This window comes from Bos javanicus, chromosome 18 (genome assembly GCF_032452875.1).
Source record: "Bos javanicus breed banteng chromosome 18, ARS-OSU_banteng_1.0, whole genome shotgun sequence".
NCBI lineage: Eukaryota > Metazoa > Chordata > Mammalia > Artiodactyla > Bovidae > Bos > Bos javanicus.
Window position 1 is genome coordinate 25,368,035 of NC_083885.1, and position 20,013 is coordinate 25,388,047.

At 39.0% G+C, this 20,013-nt stretch overlaps 1 protein-coding gene across 5 annotated transcripts in view; it reads right to left on the reverse strand.

Annotated features, from left to right (window-relative positions):
- Positions 1-20,013, reverse strand: part of PSME3IP1 (proteasome activator subunit 3 interacting protein 1) — a 40,889-nt gene that overhangs the window by 15,956 nt on the left and 4,920 nt on the right. For all 5 annotated transcript variants that reach the window (XM_061387288.1, XM_061387293.1, XM_061387287.1 and 2 more), the window contains exons 2-5: positions 11,226-11,363; positions 10,627-10,725; positions 10,099-10,221; positions 5,834-5,963 (exon numbers count right to left, since the gene is read on the reverse strand). In XM_061387288.1, the coding sequence (XP_061243272.1) occupies positions 5,834-5,963; positions 10,099-10,221; positions 10,627-10,725; positions 11,226-11,352 (479 nt within the window). In that variant the 5' untranslated portion in view covers positions 11,353-11,363. The remainder of the gene's footprint in view (positions 1-5,833; positions 5,964-10,098; positions 10,222-10,626; positions 10,726-11,225; positions 11,364-20,013) is intronic.

Here is a 20,013-nt window from a genome sequence, read left to right on the forward strand (position 1 = left end):
GGATTCCGGGAGTTGGTGATGGACAGGGAGGCTTGGTGTGTTGCGATTCATGGGGTCACAAAGAGTAGGACACAACTGAGTGACTGAACTGAACTACCTCAGTATGTCTGGAAATTTTTTAAAATGTCTAAGTCATGAGTCAAGAAAGAAATCAAAATGGATATTTAAAAATACTTACTTGGAAACAGAAAATTGCATACAATGAAAGGTGAGGAAAAACTATAGTTTTCAATTCAGTTGCTCAGTCGTGTCCGACTCTTAAAGCGACCCCATGAATTGCAGCACGCCAGGCCTCCCTATTCATCACCAACTCCCGGAGTTCACTGAGACTCACGTCCATCGAGTCAGTGATGCCATCCAGCCATCTCATCCTCTCTTGTCCCCTTCTCCTCCTGCCCCCAATCCCTCCCAGCATCTTTGCATGAGGTGGCCAAAGTACTGGAGTTTCAGCTTTAGCATCATTCCTTCCAAAGAACACCCAGGACTGATCTCCTTTAGAATGGACTGGTTGGATCTTAGATGCCTATAACTGAAAAGAGCTGAAAATTAATTAGTTTGGTATCTGACAGTTGTTTGTAACAGAAATAATAAAAGTATAAGCTTGAGAAAGTAAAGAATATTTCAAAGAAGGAATGTAGAAGACATTAAAGAGCAAAAATAATAAAAACTAAATCCAAAAGGCCTTTGAAAAGGCTAATAAAACAGACTACCTTCTCAAGAAAATAGTCAAAATAAGAATAAAAGTACAACTCATCAATATTTGGGGTGAAAAGGGGACAAGAGCAGTTAGATAAATAAAGAATACTGACAATTTAGCTAATGCATTCGAAAAAAGACAAAATGAACAAATTCCCAGAAAATACAACTAAAAAAACTGATCAAAAAGATTTGGAGAAAGGTAGATAGTCCTATAGTCACAAAATAAAAAGAGGGGCCCAAAGTGATTTTATTGAGTTCTACAAAACCTTCACAAAAGAACACTACTATCTTATACAAAGTGCTCTAGAAAAGAGAAAAAGAAAGAACACTCCCTAAATCATTCTGTGAAGTTAGATTTAGTTTTCACATCAAAATCAGATAAAGTGGGGGAAAAAGTACAGGCCAGTCTCAATCATGATGAAAACTGCAACAACCTATACAAAACATTAGCAAGCCAAATCCAGCAAAGTTTAAAAAAAAGAGAAAAAAATATATCACTGCAAGTTGGGTTTATCACCAGGAATGCAACATCAGAAAAATCTTTATTTTTTTCACTGTAACAGTAAAAAAGAAAAATTTATTTTATCAATTCAAAAGCAGGAAAAAACTGACAAGATTTAATAATTCATGGCTACAAAAAAAAAAAAAAAACAAAAAAAAAACCTCTTAAACTAGGAACAGAACTATAAATACCATCCTTAGCAGTGAAAAGTTATAAGCATTCGGTTTAAAATTAGACATAAAACAAGGATGTGCACAGTAATTGTTCTAGTATTTTGCTGGTGGTCCCAACCAGCTCAATAAGAAAAAGGAATTAAAAGGTATAAGGAAAAAACTCATCATTTAGTGACCTTCTACATAGAAATTTCAGAGAGTTCACCAATAAATTATTACAGTTGATAAGAATTATCAGTAAAGTTAATAAAAGTTGGGTGGCTGGATACAAATATACTAAAATCAAATGCATTTTTATTTACCAGCAACAAAAAAAAGATAAAATACCTAGGAATAAATCTAATCAAAGACATGTACACAATCGTTGAAAAAAACAACAAAACTCTTAAGACTTTACTGAATGACTTTAACTAAAGGAAACAAACAAATGTAGATATAAACCATGAATAAAGGCTCAAAAACATAAAGATCTGATTTCTCCATAAATTTATCAAGCAATTTAATAGCATTCAATAAAAATCCCAATAGGGACTGTTAAAGAACTTAAAACTACATCTAAAATTTATATAGAAGAATGAAGTGGCCAAAAATAAACAAGACATCCCTAAGAAGAATGTACCTTCTATCAAAAAAATAAGTTCTGAGAATATAATGTACATTACGATGACTATAGTTAATGATACAGTATTGTATATTTGAGAGCTGCTAAGAGTAGATCTTAGAGTTTCTCATCACAAGAAAAAAGTGTGTAACTATGTATGGTTGTGTAACTATGTCAACTAGACTTATCGTGGCCATCATTTCACTATATATACATATATATTATCAAATCATTATGTTGCATATTTGAAACTGTTATACATCAATTATAGATCAGTTTTTTAAAACCGACCATCTTAAAATTAAATATATTTGACCACTTTAAAAAGATAAGCTATAAACTATAGGAAAAAAATGTTAAAAAAAAAAAAAAAAAAGCCTGTTAATTAGTAAGAAAATTACAAATAACTCAGTAAAAAAAAAAAGACAATATAAATGAATAGATCTTTTAGGACAATGGGACACATGAATGGCAAACCAACATATAAAATGTCAACTACATTTGTTACCAGGGGAATGCAAATTAAGACCATAAGGAGATACTATTTTATAAATCACTTTATTGCTGTATCTATGTTATCCCCTAGGGTAGCAACAAGCCACATGGAGTCATTTAACACTTAAAATGTGACTACTGTGGCTAGGGGACTGCATTTTAAATTTCTTTTAATTTTAATTAATTTAAATTTACAGAGCACTGGGACGACCCAGAGGGATGGTATGGGGAGGGAGGAGGGAGGAGGGTTCAGGATGGGGAACACATGTATACCTGTGGTGGATTCATTTTGATATTTGGCAAAACTAATACAATTATGTAAAGTTTAAAAATAAAATAAAATTAAAAAAATAATAATAAATTTACATAGCCACAGGTAGTCAGGGGCTATCATATGGACACATGACTCCAGAGAAACATGCACACACGTACAAAGTTTGTCCTTGGCCCATCAGCACCATGTGTCCTAGTTCAAACATTCACTCACAGGAGAATGAACAAAGTTTGATATCTCAAATAATGTACTATTATACAGCAATGAAAGTGAATGAATTACAGCTGCACACACATATACACAAAACTGTTTTAGTCACAGAAACAATTTGAGCAAAAAGCCGAATTCACAGAAGATGGTGTACTGACAATGAAATCATTTTTAATAAAGTTCAAAAACAAACAAGTTATTATATGGTTCATGGATACCTACATAGGAAACCTACTAAGTAAAGAAAGACAAAAGAATGATGAACTAGACTAAGGAAAGTGGTGTGAGGATGACAAGGCAGGGAGACAGAACGGGGAAGAGCACAGAGGCAGACTCGGTATCACTAATGTTCTAGGTCTTAAAATGAGTGATGGGTTCACAGGTTCTTGTTTTATTACTATGCTTGCTTTTCTGGTGGCTCAGTCAGTAAATTGTCTGCCTGCAATGCGGGAGACCTGGGTTCAATCCCTGGGTCGGGAAGATTCTCTGGAGAAGGAAATGGCAACCCACTCCAGTACTCTTGCCTGGACAATCCCATGGATGGAGGAGCCTGGTAGGCTATAACCCATGGGGTCGCAAAGAGTCAGACACAACTGAGTGACTTCTCTCTCTTCATACACACATCAGGCATCAGACTTTCACTGAGCATTAGAGTCATCCACGAACTTAAGACTCCCAGACCTCACTCCATACTGAGCCAGAATCAGTGTGAGGCAATCCACAGGATTAACAAACTCCCAGGTGACTCTAATAAACCCAAAGCTGGGTAGATTAGGAACACCTGCCCCAGGAGACTCATTTATTACCTTGCTGCACAAAACAACAATAAAGGATTATCTAATAAAAGGTGGTATAGAAGGACTAGGAGGGGCTTCCCTGGTGGCTCAGATGGTAAAGACCTGAGTTTGACCCTGGGTTGGGAAGATCCCCTGGAGGAAGGCATGGAAACCCGTGTCAGTATTCTTGCCTGGAAAATCCCCATGGACAGAGGAGCCTGGGGGGTACAGTCCATGGGGTCGCAAAGAGCCAGACACAGCTGAGTGACTAAGCACAGCACAGCACAAGGACTAGGAGAGATACTTACAACACCCATTCTGCTAGAAGCAAGACACTGGAGACACTGACTGACTACCTAGAGAGCCCCCTCTTGGTGCAGCCCAGTACAACTGACCCAGGTCCAAATCCCCAAAGATACTGGACCAGACAAGCAAGTTTATATGAAAAGTTGAAAGGAACAATCCATGGCTTGGGTAACTGGCCCTTTTCAGGCCTCTGATATGCCTCCCCTTTGCTGCTATGCCATGATGACATTTTTACATGTAAACAATGTTTCGAGCAATGTTTCCAGGAAACTGTTCCAGCATTTAGTATTTTCCAAACCACAAAACTCCATCAATGCACTTTCTGCAAAACATGTGGCTGGCTGCCAAAATACCATATTGATTTTCCTAACAGACTGCACTTCAGCTTAGTATCATTTTACTTATAGTAGAGTTGATCAAATTGAAATGACCAAATTTAATCACTTTGGTGCCATTTCAGGGTTTGAAAGAAGAGGAACAAACAGACAACTTACCAAAACCTCTAGGAAGTGCTGCCACCCCACATCAAACAAGCAGAGTCCCAGCCAGGTGTGTAACCCTATCACAGCTGCCACCTTCTTACAGATCTCACAGCCTTTGACCCAGCTCTTCTCCCAGCCTGGGATGTTCCGCTCTCCTTGTCTGCCTGTTAAAGCCCTCATGCTGCTGCCTGCCAAGTCGCTTCAGTCATGTCCGACTCTGTGCGACCCCATAGACGGCAGCCCACCAGGCTCCCCCATCCCTGGGATTCTCCAGGCAAGAACACTGGAGTAGGCTGCCATTTCCTTCATAGTCCTACCTAATCAGTCTCCTTTCTAATGCCTTCCTTAACTTCCCCAACACAAGTCACATATACCCACTCCAAGCAGTTATTCCTACTCCCTGCTCTCATTCAGTTCAGTTCAGTCGCTTCAGTCATGTCCGACTCTTTGTGACCCCATGAATCGCAGCACGCCAGGCCTCCCCGTCCATCACCAACTCCCAGAGTTCACTCGGACTCACGTCCATCGAGTCAGTGATGCCATCCACCCATCTCATCCTCTCTCGTCCCCTTCTCCTCCTGCCCTCAATCTTTCCCAGCATCAGGGTCTTTTCTAATGAGTCAACTCTTCGCATGAGGTGGCCAAAGTACTGGAGTTTCAGCTTCAGCATCATTCCTTCCAACGAACACCCAGGGCTGATCTCCTTTAGAATGGACTGGTTGGACCTCCTTGCAATCCAAGGGACTCTCAAGAGTCTTCTCCAATACCACAGTTCAAAAGCATCAATTCTTCGGCGCTCAGCTTTCTTCACAGTCCAACTCTCACATCCATACATGACCACTGGAAAAACCCTAGCCTTGACTAGATGGACCTTTGTTGGAAAAGTAATGTCTCTGCTTTTTAATATGCTATCCTCCCTGCTCTCATTACACCCTATATAAATCCTTCCACAGAACTTGCTACCTTGTTTGCCTAGAAACACAGATGCTCAAATGTTGAATTCCACCTCTCCTGTTACTTTTTGACTTTGGACAAAGGTTCTCAACCTCTGAGATTCTCAGTCTCTGTACTTCATAGACAAATAAAATATCACCTGCACTGAAAGTACTTAAGTGTCCAATGAAGAGTGGTTATTATGTTGAACGAACAGAGACACAAAGGTCAAAGGCGTCAGAAAACACCAAATCTGACAGGGGAATGAGGGAGGGTCATCACCAAGCCTTGTGCTTAGGTAACTCTGTGCTGACTACCATTACTCTGGCATTTGGGGGCACACAGGCAGAGGGAGATTAAAGTCGTGTAAATGAGGGCTGACCTCTTATGCTTCACAGCTCCTGCCAACAGCTTTGCCTGGGAGAACTTGTTCTTGGTTTCTATGGGTTTCACAGCTTTCTTCTCCACTTCCTTCTTGTTTTCTGAAGAAATTCCAACCTTGTTGAGATTACTGTGAGTTACAGGTTAAGGATCAAACTAAGCAAAAAGGAGAGCTATAGCAGGACAGGGATAAATCAAGACGTGGAAGGCACCTGTAACTCACAAGCACTTCAGCTCTGCCATGGAATGTTTGCCCTACTTATTTAAAAAACGCCCTCACCAGACTTTTCTTTGAGTCCAGTGTTTAGGATTCTGTGTTTCCACTGCAGGGGGATAGATTCAATCCTTGGTTGGGGAACTAAGATTCCACATGCCAAGAAGCACTGCCAAAGGAAACAAAAACACCCCCCCGCCTTTATTCTGCCAGTCAAATCCAGCTGATTTAAAGAGAAATGAACATGACTAGGAGGAAGATGGCAAAGCAAGCCCAAAATAATACAGAGAAGCAAATTTTTTCCCTTTGATTCCCAAAGAAAATCCTGAGGATGACCAGAACACGTGCTATTACCAAAAACATGGCCAATATCATACTTGGGGAAAACAAAGATCCTGAAGAATCCAACAGAAAAAAGTGTAGCTTCCCTGACTGCAAAAAAATTACTTGCTTTTCCCCCTAAGGATAAAATAAAATTTTGCAGAGTGTCCTATGACTAGTAGTATTCAGCTTTAGATATTATGAAGACTAACTCCTATTCTGCGGATGTAAGACAACATCAGAATCATCTTAAGGCTCATTTAAAAAACAGGGTCCCTCCCCTATCCCAAACCTACTTACTGAATGAGGACTTCCAGAGGCCCAGGAACCTGTATTAAACACTCTGAGGGTGATTTTAATGAGAAACTCCTGTGCATACACAACACAAGGACTGAAAAACTGTTTAAAGGCATAAAACAACCAGTTCATTTGTTACATACTGTTTTCAAACTTGATTTCAATCTGTGGCTCTCAAGGTTTGTCAATTTCTTTTGTTCTCTTCACCAACTCCCTCCTCTCCTTCCCTTTCATGCTCTCACACAAGGTATTAGTCAATAAATAAGTACTGGAACATGGTGCAATTCCTTACTTAAGATGCAGTGGTACCTTGCTGGAACAGCAGCGACATCTAGTGCTCAAGATATCCAAGACTATGTATTATCAGCCCAAAGGAGTGGAGGTGGGACTTTACGGTCTAAGCTATTCCTGTATGTTTGAACAATGGAAAAACTGGGTACCAGAAATTAGGAAATTTTAATTTCTAATTCTAGTGTCTAATTTTCAGACACTCAATTTTTGTGGGACCCAGTTATCTTAAACATTTGTAATATTCAACAGGGATTATACTTTATACTCAGCATTATTCTGAGTTTCATCTATTTAATGTTTTTAAGGTAATCATGGAAACTGATATGTTAATACTAAATGTTCTTTTTTTTTAGAATAAAAATGAAATAGAAATTTCATCTTTCTAGTACAGAATACCAAAATCCATGAGCATGCTGTGATTTTTACCTACAACTCCACCATTAAGGATAGAAACTTTCAAGTACAACAGAAAAAATTTAACAAAATCACACATTTATAATACCAAGACAAAGACAAAAACCAACATTTAACTTTTATTCTTCTTAAGTGAAGAAAAGCTATCAACTTCTTTTTTGGTGGGCAGGGAGGGAGGTGGTAATATTTTTGATCCACATTCAAAGCCCAAGTCCTTTTTCCCCCTTAAGATCCTCTCCCCCTAAAATGTTTTCAATATACAAATACATTTCAAAAGTCTCAAGGAATAGACTACATGAAGCAGTTTTTAAAAGGTCACATCGTATTTGAACACACATATTAATAAATACTGTTCTAACCTAAAGAAAACAAAAGTTCTGTTTATACTGGCACAAACTGCAGCTTACTTGTATTCACCAGTATCACATTATAAAATATATCTTATACCAACCAAGCAAAACCAAGAACCATCTCCTGATTTAGAGCTTTAATAAAAAGATGTCTAAACCTCAGTTCCTACCTCAACATGTCTCTGGCTACATGCATGCTTGGGATTAGCACATTATACATCAGTCGGTTGGAAGGCTTGCTTTGTCTTAGTTTTTCTAGACAGAACTTTAGCCTCTTCAATGTTGTACTGCAATGTTATCAGGACAGAAAAGTTTCTTTTACCTCAAGGCTGCCCTGTTCATCTTTCCCTTTGAACTGAAAACCCAAGGGCCTCTCATACTCATACCACACCAACAATACTCTCCAGAATGTTGCCTTGGGAGACACGGTCTTATTTGCTTGCCCGCCAAATTAAGCACATAAAACAAGGCGTAATTCAAATGAAAATATATTTTTTTCCTTAGAGGAAAAAGCTGGATGCCTGAAACAATGCAGTACATATACCTGCCCATCTCTGCCAACATCAATGCATAATACCATCCTGGGGTCATGACGCAATACAGTGGGGGAGGGAAGCTTCATAAGAATCAGCCTCAATTCTACAGTTGGGATGGAGGTGTAATTTTTTCTATCAACTTCTACCTTAGTGTTATACCAGAATTCCACTTGGAAAACAGAGACTGGCAGCCATGTCTTTCACTACCTGTTCAGAGCACGTTTTGTGGCAGCATGTTGCTACCTTATCTCAACCACCGTCAGTCACCTTGTCTTTAACCAAATTCCTGGGAATCTGTTCACATTTTCTCCTACATAACTCTTTAATGTGACCAACTGCACACACTCTGCAAAGAAAATACCAACTAGTGCTTACACACAGTCATAGCACCAATCTTAGAGGTAAAAAAGCCTGTTACCACACTAGTGAGGTTATTCAACATATAAGCTTGAAATACTCAAATAAGCTTTCTCACAGGTGGAAGATGCTAAGGTGGCCTTTTTAACCTCTTCTACGAGTCATTCATTAATTTCTTCACACGTATACTGAGAACCTACTATATATACCAAGGACTGGAGAAATCAGTGGTGATCAAGTCTTTGTTCTTATGGTGCTTACTTTATATTCCAGCAGTAAAGAGGCAAACAAACCTATAAGTATATAAAGATTTTCAGGTAGTGACATACTATTTTAAAAAATGACATTATAGTCAGTGATGGGGTGGCTGCAACTTTACATGGAGTGCTTGGGGAAGATCTCTATGAGGAAGGGTGCTGAGACCCAAGTGTCATGAAATGCAAGCCCTGTAAAATCTGAGGGCAGAGCATTCCAGGCTGAGGAAATAGCAAATACAAATGCCTTGAAATGGAATCAGAGCTCAGTATGAGAAGAACATAAAGACGGGCAGTAAGCTGGAGTGTAGTAAACAGGAACAAGAGTAGTTCAAGATACAACAGGGAGGTGAGTTGGCCTAAATCATGCAGAACCTTGTAGGACCTGGTTAAGAATGCAGATTTTAAGTCTAAATGCAACAGAAAGCCACTAGTGTTTGAAACAGGAAAGTTATATGATCCCACGTATGTTTTCAAAAGTTCCCCAGACTATCGTCTAGAGAATGGACTGGGAGGGAGAACAGAAGCAGAGACAATTAGATGGTCACGTAGTCCAGAGAAGGTCTACGACGACTGCAGTGGCAACAGAGACACCAAGAGCTGCAAGATTTGGAGTACATTTTGGAGGTAGTTTGGCAGATACCAGAAAGAGATTTGGAGGGAGGTAGTATAGTGAAGGTAGGAGTAGTGAGGCGTGGAACTGAGAATTTTGATTCAGCCAAGTTACATTTGGGATGCTTAGTAAGACATGCAAGTGGATGCCAGAAAGGTAACAGTGAGTCAAAGCAAAGTCCTCTTGGCTGCTTTCCCTACCCCTCTACGGAGACAGACCAGGCTGTATCTGTAGGGAAGGTCTGAGGACACAGGAGGGTTGCTAAAAATTTCCTTTAAAAAACCTAGAAGCCAGTTTCTCCCCTGGATGAGGTTTATTTCATCGCCCATCTGTTTCAGAGTCTAATCTCACAAGGCAAGAATACTGTGGTACTGACCATTAGGATTTAGGCCTTTAGTTAATCCTGAAGGATCTGGACTTTTGATTGCAACAGACTCTTGCACGCAACATAACTCTACATATCGCTGACAGTTATTCAGCATCACAGGAACACCACAGTTGAAAGGGAACTTAAAGATGACCAGGCAGAAGACCCTCATTCTATAATGAAAAAACTGAAATGCAGAGATGTTGATGAGAAACTGACACCTTACAGATTCCTAGCAAAGTACAAAGGATATTCTGTATTCCTTCAGTTCTTTCAGTTCTTCTTCTCTTCGCTGTTTTTCTATTAGCTCTTGCTGCCGAGAAACCTCATCAAGGAAGTTGGTCTCATCTTCATCTAAGCCTCTTACCATGTTTTCTGAGGAAATAATTAAACAAGGAACACTTAAAGCAGGCTAAAGGGAAAATACAGTCAAGATTTTTCCTTGTCCTATTTTTTAATGAACAGCAGATTGTTCAGGGGATTAGAAGAAAGAATTTGTAAACACCAAAGCTTTTGGATAGATAACATGGCATAAAATCAAAGCATCTCTCCCATTACTAGATGTTAGCATAAAATTTTAAATGGGTATACTGAGTTCTAAGCAAAAATGTTCAATGTGGTCTAGATGGTAGAAAGCTGTCTCTTTTCCACCAAATGAGCACCTAGAGACTAGATAATCAAGACAATTTCATGGCTGGTTAGAAAAAGTGTTGCACAAGGCAAAAGTGCACCAAAAAGGCCCTGCAGAGTCCCTCAGATGCTGTTTTTTCTGAAGCTTACTGAATTTGAACTGTTCTTCATACTCCTGCTGCTTCCGGTCTTTCTGTTCCTGTAGCCTTTCATACAGGGACCGAGGGTCATAAACCTCCTCTGGGCATTCTGAAAGAAAAGGGAGGGGAGAAAAATACATACTTTACAATCCATTCATATTATTTTGGAATCACAAAGGATTTAAAGATAAAGTCAAGTCTCTGCAAGATCTGAGGGCAAAGATAACACAAAAATAGTACAAAGTTCACAGCTTCCCTCTAGACCTCAGACAGAAGCCAGCAGTTCTCAAAGCCAACTGTGAGTGTGAACAGGGCCCATGGACTGAGACAGCTAACTGGATGAGGGATCCACTCCAAACAAACCCTGCATGGTAGCAGCACTCTCAGCTATTCAGATCCTGGATCCACCTGAATAGCTAGAGGACCAGTGGAATCTTCTGAAATAGTGTGGTAGAGTGGAAAGGGTATGGATGTGCAGATCCTGGTCTGCTCCCAGCTATGGAGATCTTACATAGGTCCCTTCAGCCCCTCAGCCTCAGTTCTTCTACTCTAAAGTGATGTTAATAGCCTGCAGGGTTGTGAGGATTAAAGATCTGTGAGCCTATATACCTTCTGGATCTTCAGGTTTTCGAACTTTTTCCCATTCTTCTTGTCTCCTTTTGCGCCGTTCATCTAGCTCTGCCTCAGATACAAACCTCTTTTTGATAACAAGGTTACCATCATCCCCTCCATCCATAATGGAACAGTCTAAAAAACAAACAAACAAACAATTTCAAGTGAGAACTGTAATTAAAATTCTGAAGAGACACAAGGAGATTGAACTGTCTCCCCCAAGCAATGGACTACCTCAAAACTTCCTTCAGCCTTAAACTGAGAAATCCTCAAGTAGTTTAACTCATAAGTCACTGACAAAAGCACAGGATTACATTTTCTTAATGTATTATGTAGTTTTATCAACATCTATGCTTATCTACAAAGTCAGCAAGAGGACCTGGAATAATTCTAAGGTGGTGAATGGTGGAGCTGAGAATCAGCTGAGAGCAAAAAGTCATACTCTTACCCACTTAATCATACCCCTCCCCAAAAACCAGGGATCTTCCTTAAGAAGAAGGACATGTCAATTTCAGCTTTCTTCTTATATCAAATTCCAGTGCTGAGAATGTTCATGGAACATCTTCCTCTAGTGAAGACGAAAATGGAAACAGAGGAAATAAATCCAAACATGTAGAACAAAAGAATAGTCTTTGCCTAAAACCTACTATTGAAGTTTAGTTCATTGTAACAACACAGAAAAATTTTAAATTTACTAGGAAGAAAACCAAATCAATGGACACAAGTTGTTGCTCTTACCTAAAGCCTACAACCCTGGGCATTTCTGACTTAGCATTACTCAATGTCTCTAGCCAAAGGCCTATTCAGTTCAGTTCAGTTCAGTCTCTCAGTCGTGTCCGACTCTTGGCGGCCCCATGAATCGCAGCATGCCAGGCCTCCCGGAGTTCACTCAGACTCATGTCCATCGAGTCAGTGATGCCATCCACCCATCTCATCCTCTCTGGTCCCCTTCTCCTCTTGCCCCCAATCCCTCCCAGCATTAGAGTCTTTTCCAATGAGTCAACTCTTCACATGAGGTGGCCAAAGTACTGGAGTTTCAGCTTTAGCATCATTCCTTCCAAAGAAATCCCAGGGCTGATCTCCTTCAGAACCGACTGGTTGGATCTCCCTGCAGTCCAAGGGACTCTCAAGAGTCTTCTCCAACACCACAGTTCAAAAGCATCAATTCTTCGGCGCTCAGCTTTCTTCACAGTCCAACTCTCACATCCATACATGACCACAGGAAAAACCATAGCCTTGACTAGACGAACCTTTGTGGTAATGTCTCTGCTTTTGAATATGTTATCTAGGTTGGTCATAACTTTCCTTCCAAGGAGTAAGCATCTTTTAATTTCATGGCTGTAGTCACCATCTGCAGTGATTTTGGAGCCCCCCAAAATAAAGTCTGACACTGTTTCCACTGTTTCCACATCTATTTCCCATGAAGTGATGGGACCAGATGCCATGATCTTCATTTTCTGAATGTTGAGCTTTAAGCCAACTTTTTCACTCTCCACTTTCACTTTCTGCCGTAAGGGTGGTGTCATCTGCATATCTGAGGTTATTGATATTTCTCCTGGCAATCTTGATTCCAGCTTGTGCTTTTTCTAGCCCACAGTTTCTCATGATGTACTCTGCATATAAGGTAAATAAGCAGGGTGACAATATACAGCCTTGACGAACTCCTTTTCCTATTTGGAACCAGTCTGTTGTTCCATGTCCAGTTCTAACTGTTGCTTCCTGATCTGCATATAGGTTTCTCAAGAGGCAGGTCAGGTGGTCTGGTATTCCCATCTCTTTCAGAATTTTCCACAGTTAATTGTGATCCACACAGTCAAAGGCTTTGGCATAGTCAATGAAGCAGAAATAGATGTTTTTCTGGAACTCTCTTGCTTTTTCTATGATCCAGCAGATGTTGGCAATTTGATCGCTGGTTCCTCTGCCTTTTCTAAAACCAGCTTGAACATCTGGATGTTCACCGTTCACGTATTGCTGAAGCCTGGCTTGGAGAATTTTGAGCGTTACTTTACTAGAGTGTGAGATGAGTGCAATTGTGCGGTAGTTTGAGCATTCTTTGGCATTGCCTTTCTTTGGGATTGGAATGAAAACCGACCTTTTCCAGTCCTGTGGCCACTGCTGAGTTTTCCAAATTTGCTGGCATATTGAGTGCAGCACTTTCACAGCATCATCTTTCAGGATTTGAAATATCTCAACTGGAATTCCATCACCTCCACTAGCTTTGTTTGTAGTGATGCTTTCTAAAGCCCACTTGACTTCACATTCCAGGATGTCTGGCTCTAAGTAAGCGATCATAGCATCGTGATTATCTTGGTCGTGAAGATCTTTTTTGTGCAGTTCTTCTGTGTATTCTTGCCACCTCTTCTTAATATCTTCTGCTTCTGTTAGGTCCATACCATTTCTGTCCTTTATCGAGCCCATCTTTGCATGAAATGTTCCCTTGATATCTCTAATTTTCTTGAAGAGATCTCTAGTCTTTCCCATTCTGTTGTTTTCCTCTATTTCTTTGCATTGATCGCTAAAGAAGACTTTCTTATCTCTTCTTGCTATTCTTTGGAACTCTGCATTCAGATGCTTATATCTTTCCTTTTTTCCTTTGCTTTTTGCTTCTCTTCTTTTCACAGCTATTTTTAAGGCCTCCCCAGACAGCCATTTTGCTTTTTTGCATTTCTTTTCCATGAAGATGGTCTTGATCCCTGTCTCCTGTACAATGTTATGAACCTCAGTCCATAGTTCATCAGGCACTCTATCAGATCTAGTCCCTTAAATCTATTTCTCACTTCCACTGTATAATCATAAGGGATTTGATTTAGGTCATACCTGAATGGCCTAGTGGTTATCCCTACTTTCTTCAATTTAAGTCTGAATTTGGCAATAAGGAGTTCATGATCTGAGCCACAGTCAGCTCCTGGTCTTGTTTTTGCCTATTACAGAGAGAACTGTTACGTCTCTGTGACCATGCCAAAAATTCCCAAGTTTTGCAGAACGACCTCTTATGGAACAAGGGCCAACATTTTAAATGTTTCTGGCAGAGAAACATCAAAGATGTAGAACTTTAGTGGATGGAAGAGACAATTTAGACCCTCACTGTCCTCTTTCTCAGCTGTAGCTCTCCTTTCTCATCCTATATTGGCTGTCTGGTTTCCTCCTCTCACCCTTATTTACTGGGAAATAATTCAGAATGTGATGGGTCCTCATAGCCCACCTCAAACAATTCTACATCTGGCAACAGAACCCACCATTCATACCCAGGAGATTTTCATCCAACCCATACTTTAAAACTGCACTCCCTTCAGGCAGCTGACTCACTCTGAGCAGATCTGACTAGCTCGATAGTTATTCCTTAAACTGAACTGAAATCTCTCTTCCTATAAATTCCACAGATAGGTTGAATCCACTGGGACTACACAAAAGAAGCCAAATCCCTTTTTCAACACGACAATGCTTCAGCTGTTTGAAAACAACTCCCATTTTCCTCCTAATTTGTCACTTTTCTAGGTCAAACATTCCTAGTTCCTTTAATCTTATAAAACCATGAAAAAACTGTCTCAAAACAGTAACCTTAAACTGTTATGATTTAAACCTGGGAAAGCAATATTAGGATATGGTAATACAACTGGCATGCCATTGAATCCATCTCTTTACTCTTGTTACACTTTAAAAAATACAAGTATTGAAAGAACTCTTCTTACAGTTCAAAATAAAAATCTTGAATCTTACATGCTTCCATCCAAGAAAGAATTCAGACTCAAGATTTATACTTATAATGCAAAACTACGGAAGTAAAGCCATCTATTTAATTTTCATAGCCTGTTGAGTTTTTGGATAAAGAAGAATTCATTTGACTTCAAAAAAAATGAATTTGACTTTAAAAAATAATTCATTTGACTTAAAAAAAAAAAAAATCCCTGAAACTCAAGGGTCAGAGCCTTTAAGATACATGTAAACAAAGGTTTGAATTTAAAATAGAGACTCTTAGAGAATAAGAATTTTCCCAACATTTATCAATTACTTTTGGAAAAAGACAAATTTATGGGATTCCAAGACATTCTTACTCTCCTTTTCATCTTTTTCTCCAGTGTTAGAACTGAACTTTTACCCAAAGAGTTTGCCCTGTGCTATTTCCCCATCTTTCACATGTAGGACTAAGTCAAGAATCACAGTTGGTTAATGAAAAAGAAAACAAGGTAGAAGCATGTTTTAAAAAGGAAATTTAAAGACAATGGGTTTATACTTTGACAAAAAAATTCTTTCAATGCGTTGGTTTCCTGAGAAAAGTCGCACTATCAAAACTAATGTGCACTTGTAAAAATCTGTTCTTTAAACCTAACATAATCCCGACATTCCCTCATTCCCAAAATAAAACTAGATGGCCATGCCTAATTATAAAACATTTCTGTGAATTTAAAAGGACCAACACTAAACACAGACTGCTTCATCCATCTCTTTCTTCCATTTGCACATCTCCTATAGGTCGTCATTCCCTGGCCCTTCAACTACTATTCCCTTCTGGCCTGCAATGCCACCAGTGGCCCTCTGGTTAATGAATTTTCTATATTAGGAGAGGTCAAAGGACAGAAACACAAGCTGGAATCAAGACTGCCGGGAGAAATATCAATAACCTCAGATACGCAGATGACACCACCTTATGGCAGAAAGTGAAGAGGAACTCAAAAGCCTCTTGACGAAAGTGAAAGAGGAGAGTGAAAAAGTTGGCTTAAAGCTCAACATTCAGAAAACGAAGATCATGGCATCTGGTCCCATCACTTCATGGGAAATAGATGGGGCAACAGTGGAAACAGTGTCAGACTTTATTTTTGGGGGCTCCAAAATCACTGCAGATGGTGACCATAGCCATGAAATTAAAAGACGTTTACTCCTTGGAAGGAAAGTTATGACCAACCTAGATAACATATTCAAAAGCAGAGACATTATTTGGCCACAAAGGTTCGTCTAGTCAAGGCTATGGTTTTTCCTGTGGTCATGTATGGATGTGAGAGTTGGACTGTGAAGAAAGCTGAGCGCCGAAGAATTGATGCTTTTGAACTGTGGTGTTGGAGAAGACTCTTGAGAGTCCCTTGGACTGCAAGGAGATCCAACCAGTTGGTTCTGAAGGAAATCAGCCCTGGGATTTCTTTGGAAAAATGATGCTAAAGCTGAAACTCCAGTACTTTGGCCACCTCGTGTGAAGAGTTGACTCATTGGAAAAGACTCTGATGCTGGGAGGGATTGGGGGTAGGAGGAAAAGGGGATGACAGAGGATGAGATGGCTGGATGGCATCACTGACTCTATGGACGTGAGTCTGGGTGAACTCCGGGAGTTGGTGATGGACAGGGAGGCCTGGCGTGCTGCGATTCATGGGGTCGCCAAGAGTTGGACACAACTGAGCAACTGAACTGAAGGACAGAAAATGTTTATGAACAACAACTGGTCATACTCCTCAGTATGCTAGATAATATTCAGAATATTCCTTCTCCAGCAGTATTCAAAATTTCCCTATCAATAAATACTACCGAGAAGCCAGCTTAACTTCAGACACTTTTCATGACAACCTAATCTAACTCAACAAACATATAACAGATACCTTCTGTCGAAGTCTCCTTACAGGAGGGAAAACAGGTAATGAGGAGTATAGATTCTGAGATCAAGAGACCTTGGTTCTGCCACTTGTAAGTTGTTATGATTTTGGGCAAGTCATTTAACTCATCTAAGCCCTAGTTTCCTAATCCACAGATTGCACTCATCAATGGAGATTAAGAGAGTACTGCACAACATAAAGCTTTTGTGAGATAAACTAGATAATTCATATAAAGCAGTTAGCACAGTGTTTGGGACCTGCTTAAAAATGCTTTAAAAGGTCTGTCATTATTGCAAAGAGCTATGCTGAGCTCTGGTTATGGGAGTGAAAGAAATATACTACCCTATGCTCAAGGAGTGTAGGAGAAATAAATCAGTGACATAAACAACCATGATAAGTGAAGTGGGAAAGGGACCAGATGAAACTGAGGGAAATCAGGAAAAGCTTCCATGTATACGTATTTGGTAATTCTATAATTCCCCTTTACCATAGTTATTTTATTATTAATTCAACTTAAATAAACTCAACATCAGGCTGAATGCTGAACTCTGTGTCCAGCATTGTGCAAATTCTATGGGGGTGCATAAAGAAAATAAACTTTAAAGAGCTAGTACTCTTGTATTAGTTCCTAACAGGTAAACAGTGAATGTAATGAATTACCAAAGTAAATAGTACAGCTAAGAGGCAGTAATGAAGGGCACAAACAGGGATCAACCCAGTTTCCCAAGCTGAAAACCTGGACATATACTTAAGACTCTCTTTTCCTTATTCCCTTACATCCCACTAGTCACCAAGTTCTGTTGTTTCTACTTCACAATGATCTCTCTTTAATTCATCCTTTCCTTTCTAATCTCTTCTTTTCAGGGCCTCATCTTGCATAAACTACTCTAAGAGCATTCTATTAAGACTCTCTGTTTCTCCTCTGGCCCCCATTCCAGCTATTTCTAATTCTACTACAGCATTTATTCATTGTGTTTTATCACTTAGAACTATTCCAACAGCTCTTTGTATCCACAGTGCTTATTAGCACCGTGTCTGACATATATTAAATATATAAGAAATACTTACTGGATAAACCAACCAGGGAGAGAATTTGAAGAATTTAAGCAGAGAGGAATGCTCTCACATATTCTTAGATACTGTCCAATGTAAATTATAGAAAATAATAGTCATCAAATAAGTATTCACTAATGTGTCTTTGTCCCATAGGGAATTCTATTCAAACATCATACAACTTGTGCAATAGGAAACACAGGACCAAAGATTACATCACCTTGCTATATTAGATAACTGACATCTTCTTCAAGAATAACTCTTGCTACTTACTTTCCTTTAATTTCAGCTAACTAAAAAAAAAAAAATCTCATACTAAAAATTTCTTAGACAAAGCATTTTTCTCCAAAGAGTCCAACATTCATTAGCTGTTTATTTTGCAACAGAAAGGTGATTTCTACCCTCAACTTATTTACCTTCTCCCAGAAGTAGAGAAATCAGAAACTAAAGTGTTTATTTCTAATTCCTACAGCTTACCTAAATTTTCACAAGTCTCTTATTCTCTTTTGTTAGAATAATTAAAAACAAAACACAAATAAACAAAAGCCCAGAGATCTGGGGATTTAATGATAAAAATTCATTTAGGGATGAAGAAGATTTACATTGAGAATGCTTATTTTGTCCTTATTGTATTTAATTTTAGAAAGAATAACTGTGCCAACTTTTCTTTACTCTCATAGCATTTTTATGGTGATTCAAGTTCAGTTATCAAATTAAACATTATAGTATTTTTAAAAGGATTCTATAAGTTCTTCAAATAGAGAATTCATGGAAATCCAAAACCATACCAAAATCACTTTGTCCCTACTTAAAAGTTTCAAGCTGATGCAAATTTTCAAATTTGCTTGACAGCCAAACAATGTTCTTATATTTCAAGCTGAAATAAATGTTAAACACTGCACTACTGTGTTTGTACTGGAGATTATAGTATTTAATTTCCAGACTGGTGAGACAGAATGGGTTTATGCACAGCATGCTATATAAGTTTCAAGAAACTAAACTTACATTGCTGCTCCCAAGATAATTGCCATTGCTGACATGAAAATTATTCCATTTAGCTCATGCCATGATGCAAGTACATGAGATCTGGTTTCCCCTGGAATTGAATTTTGTGATGGCACACTACTTAAGTGTTTACATCACTGACCACCATACCCTCCTAACTTCTAACATTAGATACACTGTACTTGTAAAAATACACCAGGGCAGATCAGATCTCTGTGTCACAATGTTCTAACATTTCCCCAAAGGGAGCAAAAACAATAGGCCAATCCACATTTTTTCTGTTAGTAAATATACTTAAGTACTGCTCTTCCAACACTATCCTGATGTTCAAGTCACGTGAGATTTTAAAATGTAGGACAGAAACTAAGGAATTTGGAAAACTAAAAATCATTCTAGAAAAGACTGCTTTCTGGCCAGAAGGCACTTCTATCAAGCTACAGTAATTTAAGTCAAGCCAACTTTCCCTATAAAACTTCAGAGCATGACAACTACTAACAGAGAACAGTCTGTTAGCACTTATTACTAGAAAAAGTAATTCTCAGTCACTCTTCTAACACTGAGGCTTATTTAACCTACTCCACTAGCAAAGAGGACTGAAAGAATCTAAAAATGAGGGCACAGCATTAGTAAATGCAATTCATATGTACAATGTTTACTATAAACAGCAATTTGAAGTAACCTCCTCTTTTTGCAAGACATCTAGAAAACACATGCCATGTATTCTTCCACAGCATAAGAACAGTTTCATCATATGTACATTTACCTTGAATTTATCTACTGATAGATCCACTGGAAGAAAAAAAGGTAACAATATTGGTTCCCTTAGCTGATCCTCAACTCCCCAACTCATGCGTGCCTCTCAGAGTGTAAGCCCTTCCCTCACTATATGTAATTCTAATATGAGCTATATTTTTTACAAACAGTGATTCTTAAATGTGAACCAACTACTTTATCTAAAACTCAAAGGAAAAAAATAGCATCTGTTTCAAAGCTGGAGAAAAATCTGGCCATGTTGGAATTTTGCTACACTGGTATACCTATACCCAACATGGTGCCTCCCTAATAGATTTCCGAGGATAGCTTTGGCTACACATTAGTTTACCATCTGGGTTGACTTCCACCTCAGTCCAGTCGCTCAGTCATGTCCGACT